The sequence below is a fragment of the Microchirus variegatus genome, assembly GCF_963457635.1.
Source record: "Microchirus variegatus genome assembly, chromosome: 1".
Classification (NCBI taxonomy): Eukaryota; Metazoa; Chordata; class Actinopteri; order Pleuronectiformes; family Soleidae; genus Microchirus; species Microchirus variegatus.
In genome coordinates, this window is record NC_139802.1 from 6,039,981 (window position 1) to 6,053,521 (window position 13,541).

Consider the following 13,541-nt stretch of genomic DNA (forward strand, 5'->3'; position numbering starts at 1 on the left):
TAGCCGTTTCTAGGTAAGACTTGAACACATCCGAGCTAAATGCGAGTGACCTCTCTTGCATGATTAACTGCCGAGTGCACACACCCAAACCCCGTTTTAAAGGGCTCACTCCTTTAATAAAGGGGTGCACATGGCCACAAACGGCACATATTTGCAGCCATATGTGTGATCCCGCCGAAGGCAATCAAAGTGATCGACTACCTTCGTTAGAAACGTTAAGTGCACTCTAAATATGGAAGTGCGCCGTGACAAGTGGAGAGAGAGCGAGGCACTGCTGTTGCTTCCCCAACCCCCCACCTCCCACCCCAGTTCCTGGTGTGTGCACATTCCGCAGCCTGTTGCCTGTGTGCTCCAGACCGCAGTTAAGCAGTCCCGTCTGGAGCGTGTGACGGCATCAAACGCTGCCCCAGGCCATGCGAGATGCCTGCTCCCACTTAAAAACTGAAGGCAAAGAGATCATTAACAGATCTGAGTGCAGAGCAGAGTGGGAGATTGTGCCTCTGAGACAAAAGGGGGTAACTTTCCTCCAAAGTATTTGGGATTAAGTTTTTATTTTCATGTCGCTCTCAAATTATTAAATACCTCTTTAACTGATTTCCCTCAGGGTTTTCTGACACGAAATGTTCGTCGACGCGCTAAACCCCATGAAGGGGGTAGAGCAATTCAAATATCTGTGTCAAATTTCCACATTGTGTTGTCCATTAAGTGAGTTTAACACTTAAGCGTTAGTGACAGACATGCCAATAGCGCTGCACATGTTGTCCACTTCACTAAATGTTTTCATATTTCATATTCTTTTCTTCATGTTAAAAAAGTACATGATATTTGATGGAAAAAAATATACTTGGAGCGATGTAAAACCAGACCAGATGAAACTACATTCAATTATGCTGCAATTATTTCATCCATTGCTTTTCATTATATTAACTATTGCAGACATATTTCCATTCATCCCTTACATTTAAGTTCATTTCAGTAAATGCAATCATCGTGGCCATTACTTTTACTGTTATCAGTTATTTTTTTGCTATTTAAATTATAGGTTACTTTGAGGTCATTTGCAATTTATTGGTCATTTTCACTTGTTTACCCTCCATTAGGATTTTAACTCCTACTTTTATCCATCTAATAGCATTTATCAAGAACCTAGATCAGCTATTTAACTGTATCTAAATCATGTTTACCGCATATAGGTTTTGTGTTCATTACTGCTGATTTAATGTGCAGACAATACATTATACACACATTATAGTTCTTTATTTTTAATTCACCGAGCTACTCCACAACCACATTCCACCACGATGCACACATACGGTGCATATTTAAAGGCCCCTTTGTTTGGAACAAAAATGCATTGGCTTATCAAAGTTATTTATTAAATGAATAAAACTCTTACAAAAACACAGAGACATAGAAAACATATACACAACAAAAACCATACAAAAATGGCATCATGGAAAAATCAAGCAACCACATTGCAGACGTCCATAGTTTGAGTCTGAGATTTAATTTAAATTCAGACTTGAAATAACGATGAAATAAATACAGGAGCGGTATGGACACACGGAGCGATGTTAACAGTGTCTTTTGTGGATTTTTGTTTCTGTTGAGTAGAAAAAATAGGGCGATTGTCTGCGTAGGGATTAACTGTCATTCTTATTCTTCTGTCTTTACAGTTCATGAATAGTCTCACAACACTAATCAACAATTTAAGACATTTACAGACACACGACTAATGGGGTTTTTTTTGGGTGACACTTGAAATATCACTGGTGCATTAATATATCCTCAGTGTAAATACTGACCAAGGCTGCAGCAGAAACAGATTATCGAAGCACCAGAGTGAGAAGTTCCTATCTACACATTAGTTTAAGTGTTCTTATAAAGAAAATAACTGCAAGTGTCATCAAGGTGGGTCGGAAGATTTAACCTTCAATTAACCCCCCCCTTTTTTTTTTTTTTTTAATGTTTTCATGTGTACCAACATGAGCCCAAATGGTGAAAGTCTCATCACATTGCTGTAAAAATGTTTTGGCTGAAGTTGTGATTCATAAAACAGGGTGGGAAACACCATGATCTCAGCCGTGCATTTTTGTTTATAATGGCACATGAATGGAATATTTCTGTAGACAGAGCCGAGTACTAATCTAATTTCTACTCAAATAATAAGTAAACAGTGGTTTTAGGGAAACAAAAACACTCAGAATTTGACCGGGATTCTTCTGAGTCCATACAGGAAGTCAACAACAGCTCTGGTGTTGAGCGCTTGTACATTAACTGCATCTATTATTCCTCAGTAATAGTGGTCTCTGTGGTTAAAGGGGACAGCTGAATCCATGGGAAAAGAAACGTTGACACAAAATGGGATGATTATTTGGTTCTCATTTAAAAAAAAAAAAAAAAACAATAAGTAAGTGTCCATGAAAGCAATAATAAGCGTCAGTGAAAGTCTCCAACAGTAGCAGGTGTTGATATCAAGAGTGCCTCCCTTGTCATTTCAATCAAAGTTCTTCACTTGAGTCTGTGACTGTCCCACACACACACTCACACACACACACACGGTCAGACCACAGAGACGCCCTGCGTGGGGCAGGTAAGAGCGGTCACCACGTCGGGCCTCTCGATGCGAGCCAGTGCAGAGCACAGCAGTCCCAGGCTGGAGCCTTCTTTCTGGGCCCAGTTGGAGAGGAGTGTGTGAGTGGGGGCTTCCCCGCGTCCAAACAGGTCCAGCTGATCCGCTTCGTAGCCCAGTGCTGCACCCAGCTGCCTCCATCCTCTGCCCGCTCCCTCCTGCAGAAGGCGCTCCACCTCTTCCTGCCTGTGCGGAGGCAAGTTGACGTAGAGACGGTTGTCCTGCTTGCTGTCGCGCTTGGTACCTGAGGAAGAAACCAAACCACGGGTGGATTTCAGACATGAGCGTGTGACCAAAGCAGCATGAGACACTTTCACATCAGTGATCCAGGCGAGCGGATATTGTCTGACTTATTAACTCCTGCTGTATTCTAACATGAGCTCACTCCAGACAATAAGTGGAGATTATTATAGTAGAGCGCTGGTAAAAGAATCTCTGGAGAAGCTCAAAAGGCGACTTAAGCAGAAATTTGCATCCACAGATGCAGCTCGTCCAGAGACACTCAAGGCCACATTATACTTCTCCGACTGCGTATGCGTTATCCGTCTGCGTCACCACGGAGACGCCTCGAGCATTTATACTTCTGCGTCGTGGTGACGGACACTCGCTGCAATTTCCCGCCCGATCAGTAGGGGTCGCTGCGCAAGGTTGTTGTGCTTCTGGCTACAGTGAGCAATGGCGTCCGAGAAAGAAAGAGAGAGAAAGACTGTTGTTGTTGAAAAAGTGGCCGTTTCTCACTTTTCTGTGTCACGGAACGCAGTTTTAAGATAATTTGAGGCGAGAAATTGGCCATTTAGAGTCTAAACATGTGCTGTGTGTGTTAAGATATGACGTATTTATAGTTCGGCAGCGGCGTTATCGGCGGGGATCAGCTCCGCCTCTGTCAGGACGCCCGGAGCGCACTGAGAGCCGGCACAGAGCAGCTTAGCTCGGCCTGTCCTGAGGACCAATCGCAGCTCTTGCCGTCTCCGTAGTCCCTTGACGGAGTGACGGACACTTAAAAAATATTCCGTGCACCCGGAGACGACGCAGAGGCTCTTCGACAGGTTCTGCGTCGACGCAGAGTCTCTACGTAGCCTACGCAGAGCACTTTACGCAGGAGTATAAATTGGGCTTCAGTGTCTCAGAGCAGCTTAAATGAGCTGTTGTGTGTAACATGGAGGAGGTTTTATTGGCAGAAATCGACGACACGACCCATATGTGTGTTTGTGTCAGGGTATGATCGCTTTGAAACAAAGAGCATCTGGATCGTGTCGCTTTAGATGACACCTTTTATGTGTGCGGTAGGCAAGGACCGCCATTTTGAGTGTTACTTAGGAATGTTACCATCTGCAGTCTCACCATTAAAGGTGCATTATGTAATAAATCTAAAGCAACTGGCCATAAAATCCACCTAATATGTCACAGAGATATTGAAAATATAGATATAGAAATATTTTGCAGACTGCAAATCATGTTTATGTTTTGAAATCATGTTTTGGCACGTGGCGCCACCTACCGCCGTCTACAAATCATTGCAGTCAGTAGAGTCTCAGCTGCCGAGCAACCACGGGTTGCCAGTTCAGACCTTGGTATTTGAATTTGAATGTAGTAACCGTTTTTGGCCGCATTCTTACATATGGCACCTTTAAATGTCACTAATTCTTACACGGGAGCTGACTACATTAACTATTAATAAATTATTATTATTTTATGAATAACTTAACAGGTTTAATTATAGATCTTACAGTTCAACATCTCATGGAAAACTAGTGATCCTCCATGTTGTTGCTATTCTTGTGGAAACACAGATTACAGCTCTCTCCTGAAGGCCTTACAAACACAATGAATGCATTTACTCAATCATAAAAAAAACAAAAAAAAACACTGAAGCCAACCTTTTAAACATTGTTTACATTTACGTTTGCGAGAGGTAGAAGTTATTTGGTGCACATTTGCATGAGATTCCACTAAAAACACAGAAAACAAATATGTGCATTATATAAAATGTCTGATAATATTATTTTTGAAAAAATACAGATATTTGTTTGATAATGAATCACAACATTTTTTATTTAAATCATGTTATTTAAAACAAAACTTTGGTAACACTTCAGATTAGGGATTACATATTCACCATTAACTAGGTGCTTACTTACATGCATATAAGTCGCATACTAGTCCTTTATTAGTAAATATTATTAACACCTTATGTAGGAAAACTCTTAATTCATGTTGAGGTAGAATAAGGTTATGTAGAATACGTGCTTAATGATTACTAATAAAGGGCTAGTATGCGACTTATTTATGCACCTAGTTAATGGTGAAAATGTTCCCTAACGTGTAACCAAAGCTTTTTTATTAAAAAGGCTGAAAAGAATCGTCCTGACCAAGTCTCTGAGAACAACTGGTCTTAACAGCCAGTAAATCTGTGCACACCGAGTTAATAAAGAGCTGGATGTTTCGGTAATCTCGTTAAACAGCCTTCTGAAATCGTAATTTAATATAAATTCAAAGAGCCTTTGTGTAACTCACCTTTGCTGGGCTGGTTGTCCTGTAGACTGTGGGAGTCCAGAAAAACCCCACTGTCACTTTGAAGCTTCTCTCCCTCCGGAGACGTTCCCAACTCAGCCGCCCGGGCCTTGGACAGAGCCGCCTTCTGTTTACACGACCGCCAGCTGACGTGACCACAGGAAAACAATGTCAGTTAAATTGCACACAGTGAGTTATTTGTCAGTCCTGAGCCATTCTCGCAGTCGTTATTGCGTCCATTTAAGGGCCCGGTCCTCGTGGGGGACTCACCATTTATAAGCCACATAAATAAGCAGACCCAGCACCACGCCGGCCAGAACAGACACGTAAGCCAGAATGTTGTGGCTGCCCCCCTCGTCCTGTGGGGTAAACTTGGGTGTTCCAGGGGAAGGAGTGCCCTCGTCTTCCTCCGTCACCTCGTCCACGCCTGGGAAGCCAGGAGCGGCCCGGGTACCGTCGGCCTCAGCGGGTCGAGACAAAATGTGCAGCTTCTTATCTAGTGAGGTTGCAAAAGAGAGAGACAGACATGTCAGAAACAGGGACATTATTATTACACTACCGTTCAAAAGTTTGTGTTTTCCATTAAAAGTCACACTTTGATTCATCAAAAGAGTTGCAAAATGAATAGACAATATAGTAGTGATACAGTATTATTAATATTCCAAATAATAATTGTCAAAGAACCAGCAAAAGCTGTGCTAACATCATTGCACAAGGGTTTTCAAGGGTTTTCTAATCATCCAATAGCCTTCTAACGCCATTAGCAAACAATGAGACCATTAGAACACTGGAAATGGGCCTCTATACACCTATGTACATATTCCATTAAAAACCAGACGTTTGCAGCTAGATTAGTCATTTACCACATTAACAATGTATAGAGTGTATTTATGATTCATTTATTGTTATATTCATTGGAAAAAAGTGATTTTCCTTCAAAAATAAGGACATTTCGAAGTGACCCCAAACTTTTGAACGGCAGTTTATGTCCACATCCCAAACACACTTAGGCTGCATGAATGAGAACCAGGAATAATTTGATGGAAGCCTTGTTGGGCCCGGTGTAATGAGAGCCTCGGTCGTCACCATGCTCCCATGGGGTTTTGGAAACCTTTCATTGCCCTGGCTGTTTCCAGCCTCATCTTCCCTCCTGCGGTCGGACTATTTAGGGATCAAACGCCACAAGGTACAGTTTTGCTCCCTCGGGGGGGGTTCAAAGGGTCATGACTTATGCACCCAGACTGTGTAAAGACGACCTAACTCCTGCAGAGTGAATGTAGCCTTTTCGGGGGGGGCAATCGGAGCAGTCGTCCGGGTCGGCGGCCTCCCTCGGCTCTCAGGTCCTTGGGGTCAGTAAATCTAAAGACCGTTCTACCTCGTACCAATTGGGACTGCAGTGTTTAAGTGAGCACTTTAGTTTAGGACTCATGTTTCCAGGCTCAGAGTGTTCAGATGTGGAGGTGTGGACGCAGGTGTTGACCACATGTCCTTGTCGGCTCACTCCCACTCCCACTTCCCAGGCCCCTCCCTTCCCCTTGAACTCATTCTTTTATCTTTTTTATCTTTCACTTTTACTGCCTTGCACTGTGTTAGATCTTTACAGACGGGTTTCTTTGTTGTTGTTGTTATCGTTGTGGTTGTTGTCAGCAAATCCCATATCAAGATCACTGTCAATACTTTTGAAACCGATTTAATCACCCAATTTGTAGCACTCGAGTCTAAATCATTAAACACACGCCACAGATTATGCCTTCATTATTCATTTCCCTAATCTGCTTTTTTTTTTAGTTTAATAGCATATTTGTTGGTGGCTATTGTCAGTTAAATGTTTACAGGAACTGGATAACGGATGTTGAAGTGTTGTGGAGCCCAGATGCATCACAAGTTTTGGCCATAAGGGTATACTTGTTAGTAGTGTAGTCAATTTAATTTTGATATTTGTTGACAATAAGACACATTTAAGAGAAAAAACGTGTGACTTAATGCATATTTGATATGATCAGTTCAGTCTCTCTGCATCTCCTCTGCATACAGAGTTTGTGAGGACAACAGAATTCCTTTTTTGATTATTTGCCATCCCACATCTATGCAGAAGAAGTCTTTCTTCGTCAATAAATAAATAAACACTAATCACTGATTCTCCCTCACAACTCACCCATGCAGAGCGTGTCAGAGTTGGGCATACAGGGCCGGATCTCCACCTCGATGTCCGAGCACAGCGTGCAGCTCAGGCAGGGCTTGGTGCCGATTCGCTCCTCGGAAAACGACCCCGGGCCACAGACCTGGCACTGGGTGTCTCCGTGAAGGCCGCACTCTCGGACGACGCCCTCGCCGCGGGTGCATTTGGAGCACGGTGCGCACAGGGCATGGCTTCTCAGAAAGAAGAAGCCGCTGTCGCATTCACACAGCGTGTCCTGTTTAGCAGAGCAAGAGGCAACCGCGGGGACACTCGGAGGGCACTTGGCACATGGAAGGCACGGGCCCAGACCCTCGGATGAAGAGAAAGTTCCTGGGAAACAAAAAAAACGGTGTTAAATCAGTGTCCGGCTATGAGGAGATTTCACTTCTTTTAGTGCAGGGTTTCTCACTCCTGGTCCTGGGGAGCCACTGTCCTGCACACCTGATTCAAATGAATGGCTCTTTATCAGGCTTCAGCAGAGCTTACTCACGAGCCGACCATTTGAATCAGGTGTGTTTGAGCAGGGAAACGTCTGAGTGAGTGAGAAAGCCCTGTTTTAGCCTTTCAGGACGGATGACAGAGATAACGACACGACACAGGTGAAACACATTATTCATTGGCGCAGTAACTTTAGATTATAATTGCCTCACCTGCTGGGCATGGCTCGCACTTGGTATCCTCTTTCCCACATTGTGCCTTTACCCCAAAGCCAGAAGGACACAGACTGCAGCACTGCCCTGATTCAGTAAACCTGTTACTGGCACAGGCGTCGCCGAGAGCAACCTGCAGTCAAACAATTACAACACGGTAAGAAAAATGAATTCTACTTCAGTGTTTTTTTTTGTTTAAATTAAAAGTAAAAGAAGGAAATGAAATCCCATCTTTTTTGTGGACATGATTGATTGAACCTTTCAGGCCAAATCTACCAACAGACACAATGAGAGAGGATGTTTCTCTTTGTCTCAAGAGTTTTCTGGAAGGAAATCGCTGACATCACACTCCTGTGCAATTAAAAAAAACAGAGAACTGAAAATGGCCTTTTTTGTTTGTTTTATCTTTGTATCTGCCTCAGTTTTCACCCCTACAGTGCTCTAAGTCCTTATCTGCAAGTGGGTAATGGAGAGCCCTGCTTGAGTTGTGACATGAGGGATAGATCAGACATTCCTAACGGCTTGTGCAGCAGAGTTGGTGCCTGACAGGAGTGGCTGGCTTTAATCATTTCGCTTCAGACCAGTGGAAAGACAAAGACAAAACGGGGTGAAGGAAAACACTGAGAAAAGGAGGAAGGAAGAAGTAAAAAATCGCTTCCGCCCTCCAACTCATTCCAAATCAGTGTGAACGACAATGTGTGTGTGTGTGTGTGTGTGTGTGTGTGTATGTGTGTGAATACAGTATGCGTGTTTATTTCTTGACAGAAGGGGGTTGTTATTTAAAGGAGACAGTTCCAGCCCCAGGCTAGGGTGTCAATTAACCAAGGCTGCCCAGCATGTGAGTGTCTGTATGGATGAGGGGGGGTGAGGGGGGGGGGGGGTGAGGGGGGGGGGGGCCTTTGAAGTCTTCAAGCCCTGCAGGTGTGTCTATGAAGGTCAGAATTTCACTGACTCCACCCCCCACCCCCTCTTCTGCCGGCTCGTAACAGTGGGGCATCTTGAACATGTACACTTTTTAAGGAGATTGGCCCTTTTTCTGCCTGCAGGCTGACAAGAGCAAACAGATGTCTGAACAACTAACCTCCTGCAAAGTGGAAAAGTAACAATTAAGCAACCCTACTGAAGTCTGAAGTCTGCCAAGACGCATGGGCAACATGCAGGAACCTGCAGAGCCTTCGAAGGAAAGCCCCCCAGAAACACACACACACACACACACACACACAGACAAAGTGCCATGGCCCCAGTCGTGAACGTTCCATGCTGATACTACGGGAGAAACGGCTTTGAAAGCGGGATCTCGTCTCCTTCCTAAAACAACACCCAGTTGTACTGTGACGCCTACAGTGGAGCCCGATGATATCTGAACACCGGCCACAGAACCCAGATCAGTGGTATTAGTGTGTCAGGGTGGTGGGATCCAGCAGGCAGGAAGCAGCAGGATGTTTGGCAGTTGGCAGACGGCGATCAGCTCAGGCCTGGACCATGAAGAAGTGAGCGTAACTCTGCTGCTAACTGTGATTTAGTCCTCTCTGTGTGGCAGAGGGAGCCCCTCTGCTAACACCAGCCCACTCTCTAGCCCTCAATCTGCTTTTTTGATAAATATTTGGTTTCAGTGGCTCTGCTTTACTTTCACCTCCAGCTCGAGTTTCTGTCATTTACAGTGCCTGCTCTGAGAGTTGGTGTAGCTGGTGTCGCTGTGCCTGGAGGCCCAGCTCAGCTCAGCTCAGCTCAGCTATGAACAGGAACTGCCATAGGTTTGGCACTCTACCCACTGACCAGTGCACCAGAGAAATATTTAGTCCATGCTCCAATGGAAATGAGAGGGAACAGTGATCTACTCTGTGGAGGAATGAACAAGTCAGTATCTAGTGTATGCACTATATATGACTGCAGCTTAATGTGTGTTAGTATCACTGTAAATGAAAATATAGTGGAATTGCAAGGCAGGCAATAAATGGATTTAAGTGTTTTAAGTTTTAAAGGTGCCATATGTAAGAATGTGGCCAAAAACAGTTACTAATACCGAGGTCTTTTAGGTTTAGTTTTTTGACGTAACTGGCAACCCGTGGTTGCTCGGCAGCTGAGACTCTACTTACTGCAATGATTGGTAGATGGCGGTAGGTGGCGCCACATGCCAAAACATGATTTGCAGTCTGCAAAATATTATTTTTAATGCAAACATTGTGGCTGTGCTGTTGTTGTTGTTGGTGAGTTCAGTTTGTTATATGAACATTATTCCTGAGTCTCTGTGACATATTAGGAGGAGTTTATGGCCAGTTGCTTTAGATTTATTACATAATGCACCTTTAAGCGAATACAAATTTGCTTTTCCTACTCAAAATAGCATCCAGTTGTTGTGTGTGTGTGTGTGTGTCACCTCGGAGGCATATAATCTGAAAGGCGGGGGGGGGGGCTGCAGTTGCTTTTTCCATTTAGGTAAAGAAGCAGCAATCTGAGGAGATTCCCCAGTGAGAACAGACAGACCACCGAGGAGCGTTGCTTTCAATGGGGCTCTCAGCTCCACGGCTGCCAGAGTCAGTCAGTCAACACAGATCACACAACGCTCCCACACACACACACACACACACACACACACACACTCAAATTCGGCCTTCTCTGTGCCTGAAACATCTCTGAAGTGAGACCACATTTGAAGCGACTAAGCTGGAGTTTCCACGGTTTATCAAATCTGTGTGAAAATAGAGGCACAAAAGGAAGCTCTCTGTTTCTCTCACTGTGAAGACACTGACATGTTCTGACAGCAACAGACATTCAGCTAATTGCCGACCCCATTCGCACCGATCACTCGTTAATAAACATATGCAAAGACCTCTTTGTCCTGTTTTAGTAAAACTTGAGCGACGCCGTCATCAAAAATCAGCGCCAAGTGACTTTCATTAACTAACTATTTGCACTGATTTCCAACTTGTGGAGTGCAGGAGTGGTTTCACATTTCAGAGAGTGACCCTAAAATCTGCCCCCTTTAAGAAAACTGCTTTAACTGCTCTATGGAAATGAAAATGACTGTGGTAACATACTAAACCACCCCCTCACCCCTACCTCACACACACACACACACACACACACATATATAGGCCACAAACTGGGAGAAAATGATGATAATTGCTTTGCTCCGGAAATTCAGACCTCAGCAACACTCAGGACACTTTTTTCGCCAGGAACTGCCTTAAGCAACAAACGTGGGAACGTGTACAGTAAACTACAGACTATTTCTAAGAACATAGATAAAAAAAGGAGACCACTCAACCACTGCATTTAACTACCCAGTGAGTAATGAGAGAACTATCTGACGGCACAAATGATACGCTTTCACAGGGTGAGCTCTGTTTGCAAGTCAGAAGGAAATAATATCCCAAAGGTCTCCCAAAGAAAACGCTCCTGATATACTGTAAAAGTTCCTCTTGTGGCAGAAAGGAGATCTGTATCACGCTTTAAGAGCTGAGGCCTTATCTAAACAGACCTCTTTCATCTAACAAAAGTGCTTGGGCTGTGATGAACGAGTCCAGACAGGACTACAAGCCCAATGGGATTTTTGAGGTGGATGAGTGGCAAATTATCTGCAACTGTGAAAAGCGGGGCGGGCGGGTGGGTTGGTGGTGGTGGTGGTGGGGGTTGTAACTTCATTTCTACTGATCCTGACTTAATAATAAGCTGCAAAACGACCACTCATGTATCATTTATACATTTATACAGCATTTATATCCGAGTTGGTAGAACATACGTCTCCTGTGTTTCCTTTAATCTGAAGTTGTTTGGATGATTCTGGCTGATGCTGCTGCTGCAGATGGTGAAGGATTGAAACTAAGTCATGTGAGTGGAAAAATGAACAGAGCTGTGTACACAAAACTACATCCCCCCTCATTTACAGGATGTTTTAATGAAGACTGACAACAACAACAGCCTGAATGGACGTCCAGGAGAAAATCAGTTCACTCTTTCATCAGAGATTATACATGAGATTAGGATTCTCACCCCCCAAAAAAATGAATGAAATGCAGTTTGTGTGATGTTAAAAATACTTTCACTCCAATTAAACTCAACTGAAGTTGACTGCGGCTGAGACTTAATGGCGTGGCATTAAGTAAAGCAGTAATTATCTGTTTACTTACTTGGAGCAGCAGCAGCAGCAGCAGCGCGCACACAGCGGACACTCTCATGTCTCCACACTGCGGTGAAATCCTCGTTGACTCTGCGTGTTGTCTCTCAGTCTGCACTCCTCAGGAACAACAAAACAGTTGCACCGAAAGTGTCATCCAAATATTTCAGAGTCGACCGCAGCGCAGGAAAGAAAAAAAAATCCCCAACTTCTTCTCTGACGAGTTGCGCGCACGGGCGAGTTGCTTCGCTTTTACGCACGGGAAGTTTTACGCAGGCGTGTGTGTGTAATCCGTGGATTCCTCAAAATGCCTCTTTCGCCGTATTCCCCCGTTGATAAGACAAATGTTACGACGAGGTTTCTTGTGTTTGTTTGTGTTTTTTTTAGCTCGCGGGATGCACGCGCAGCCCGCTTGCCTCCTCTCTCTCCTGCAAGCAGCTTCGCCACGGATGAGACCGGAAAAACTTCTACAGCCTCTCCTGGAGATTTTTTTCTCCTCCTCCTCCTCCTCCTCCTCCTCCCAGCTTCTCAGCTTTCAAAAGAGCCTCGTGATTGGCTGCATCCATACGACGTAGAGTCGGAAACAACAATGTAATGGAAGGCAGATTAACTGTAATCTAGTGTGTGTGTGTGTGTGTGTGTGTGGTTTGCAGTCGGTTGAGTGGTAATTCTGCACATGTGTGATGGGAACTAATTGACTGCATACATTAAACATGTTCAGGAGACTCAACATCAGCAAATAAATATAAGGATATGCAACCATTCAGCAGATAATCTCTACCTGGTGATAAATCACAATCAGGGCCTACTTTTCATATCCTCTTGATAGAAATAATGAAATTATATATTATAAGGCAAAAATGTAATAATAATAATGTAAATATTGAATAGTAACATAATCCGACCATACATTACATCATGGTTCCCGACAGTAATGTAGAATATTTTGCTTGTACTTTTATTCAGCAGATAATCTCTACCTTGAGCATGTTTTGTGCTTGGAAAAAACTGAGATTAAATATCACGTGACGCTGCTGAATGCTGCAAGTTAATCATCTATAATGAGAAAGTGACTAAATCCAAATATGGACATATCAAAATTGAAATGTTTGCATATTCCCTGAACATTTAAAATGATAAATCACATCAAAATTGATGTAATAATCACAATCAGGGCCTACTTTTCATATCCTCTTGATAGAAATAATAAAATTATAAGGCACACAAAAAAAACCCACCAACAATACAAACAAAATAGTTATTCTTTAATTTATAAATTCCATATATGCCACAGCAAATGCAGCAATAATGTAAATATTAAATAGTAATAATAATGGTTCCTGACAGTAATGTAGAATATGTTGCTTGTACTTTTATTGCACTCTATTTTAGAAGCACAGAAATGATAGATTACGCAGATTAAACCATTAAGCCACACAGCAGTGTACCAGA

The 13,541-nt window shown here is 43.5% G+C and overlaps 1 protein-coding gene across 1 annotated transcript; it reads right to left on the bottom strand.

Annotated features, from left to right (window-relative positions):
- Positions 1–2,562: 2,562 nt before the first annotated feature.
- nradd (neurotrophin receptor associated death domain) lies at positions 2,563–12,150 on the bottom strand (the record flags this gene model as incomplete). The annotated part of the gene is made up of 6 exons (XM_083896550.1): positions 2,563–2,876; positions 5,147–5,289; positions 5,414–5,639; positions 7,299–7,652; positions 7,973–8,105; positions 12,103–12,150. 6 exons carry the CDS (start codon positions 12,148–12,150, stop codon positions 2,563–2,565), a joined length of 1,218 nt encoding a protein of 405 aa, XP_083752676.1.
- Between the last annotated feature and the right edge of the window lie 1,391 nt (positions 12,151–13,541).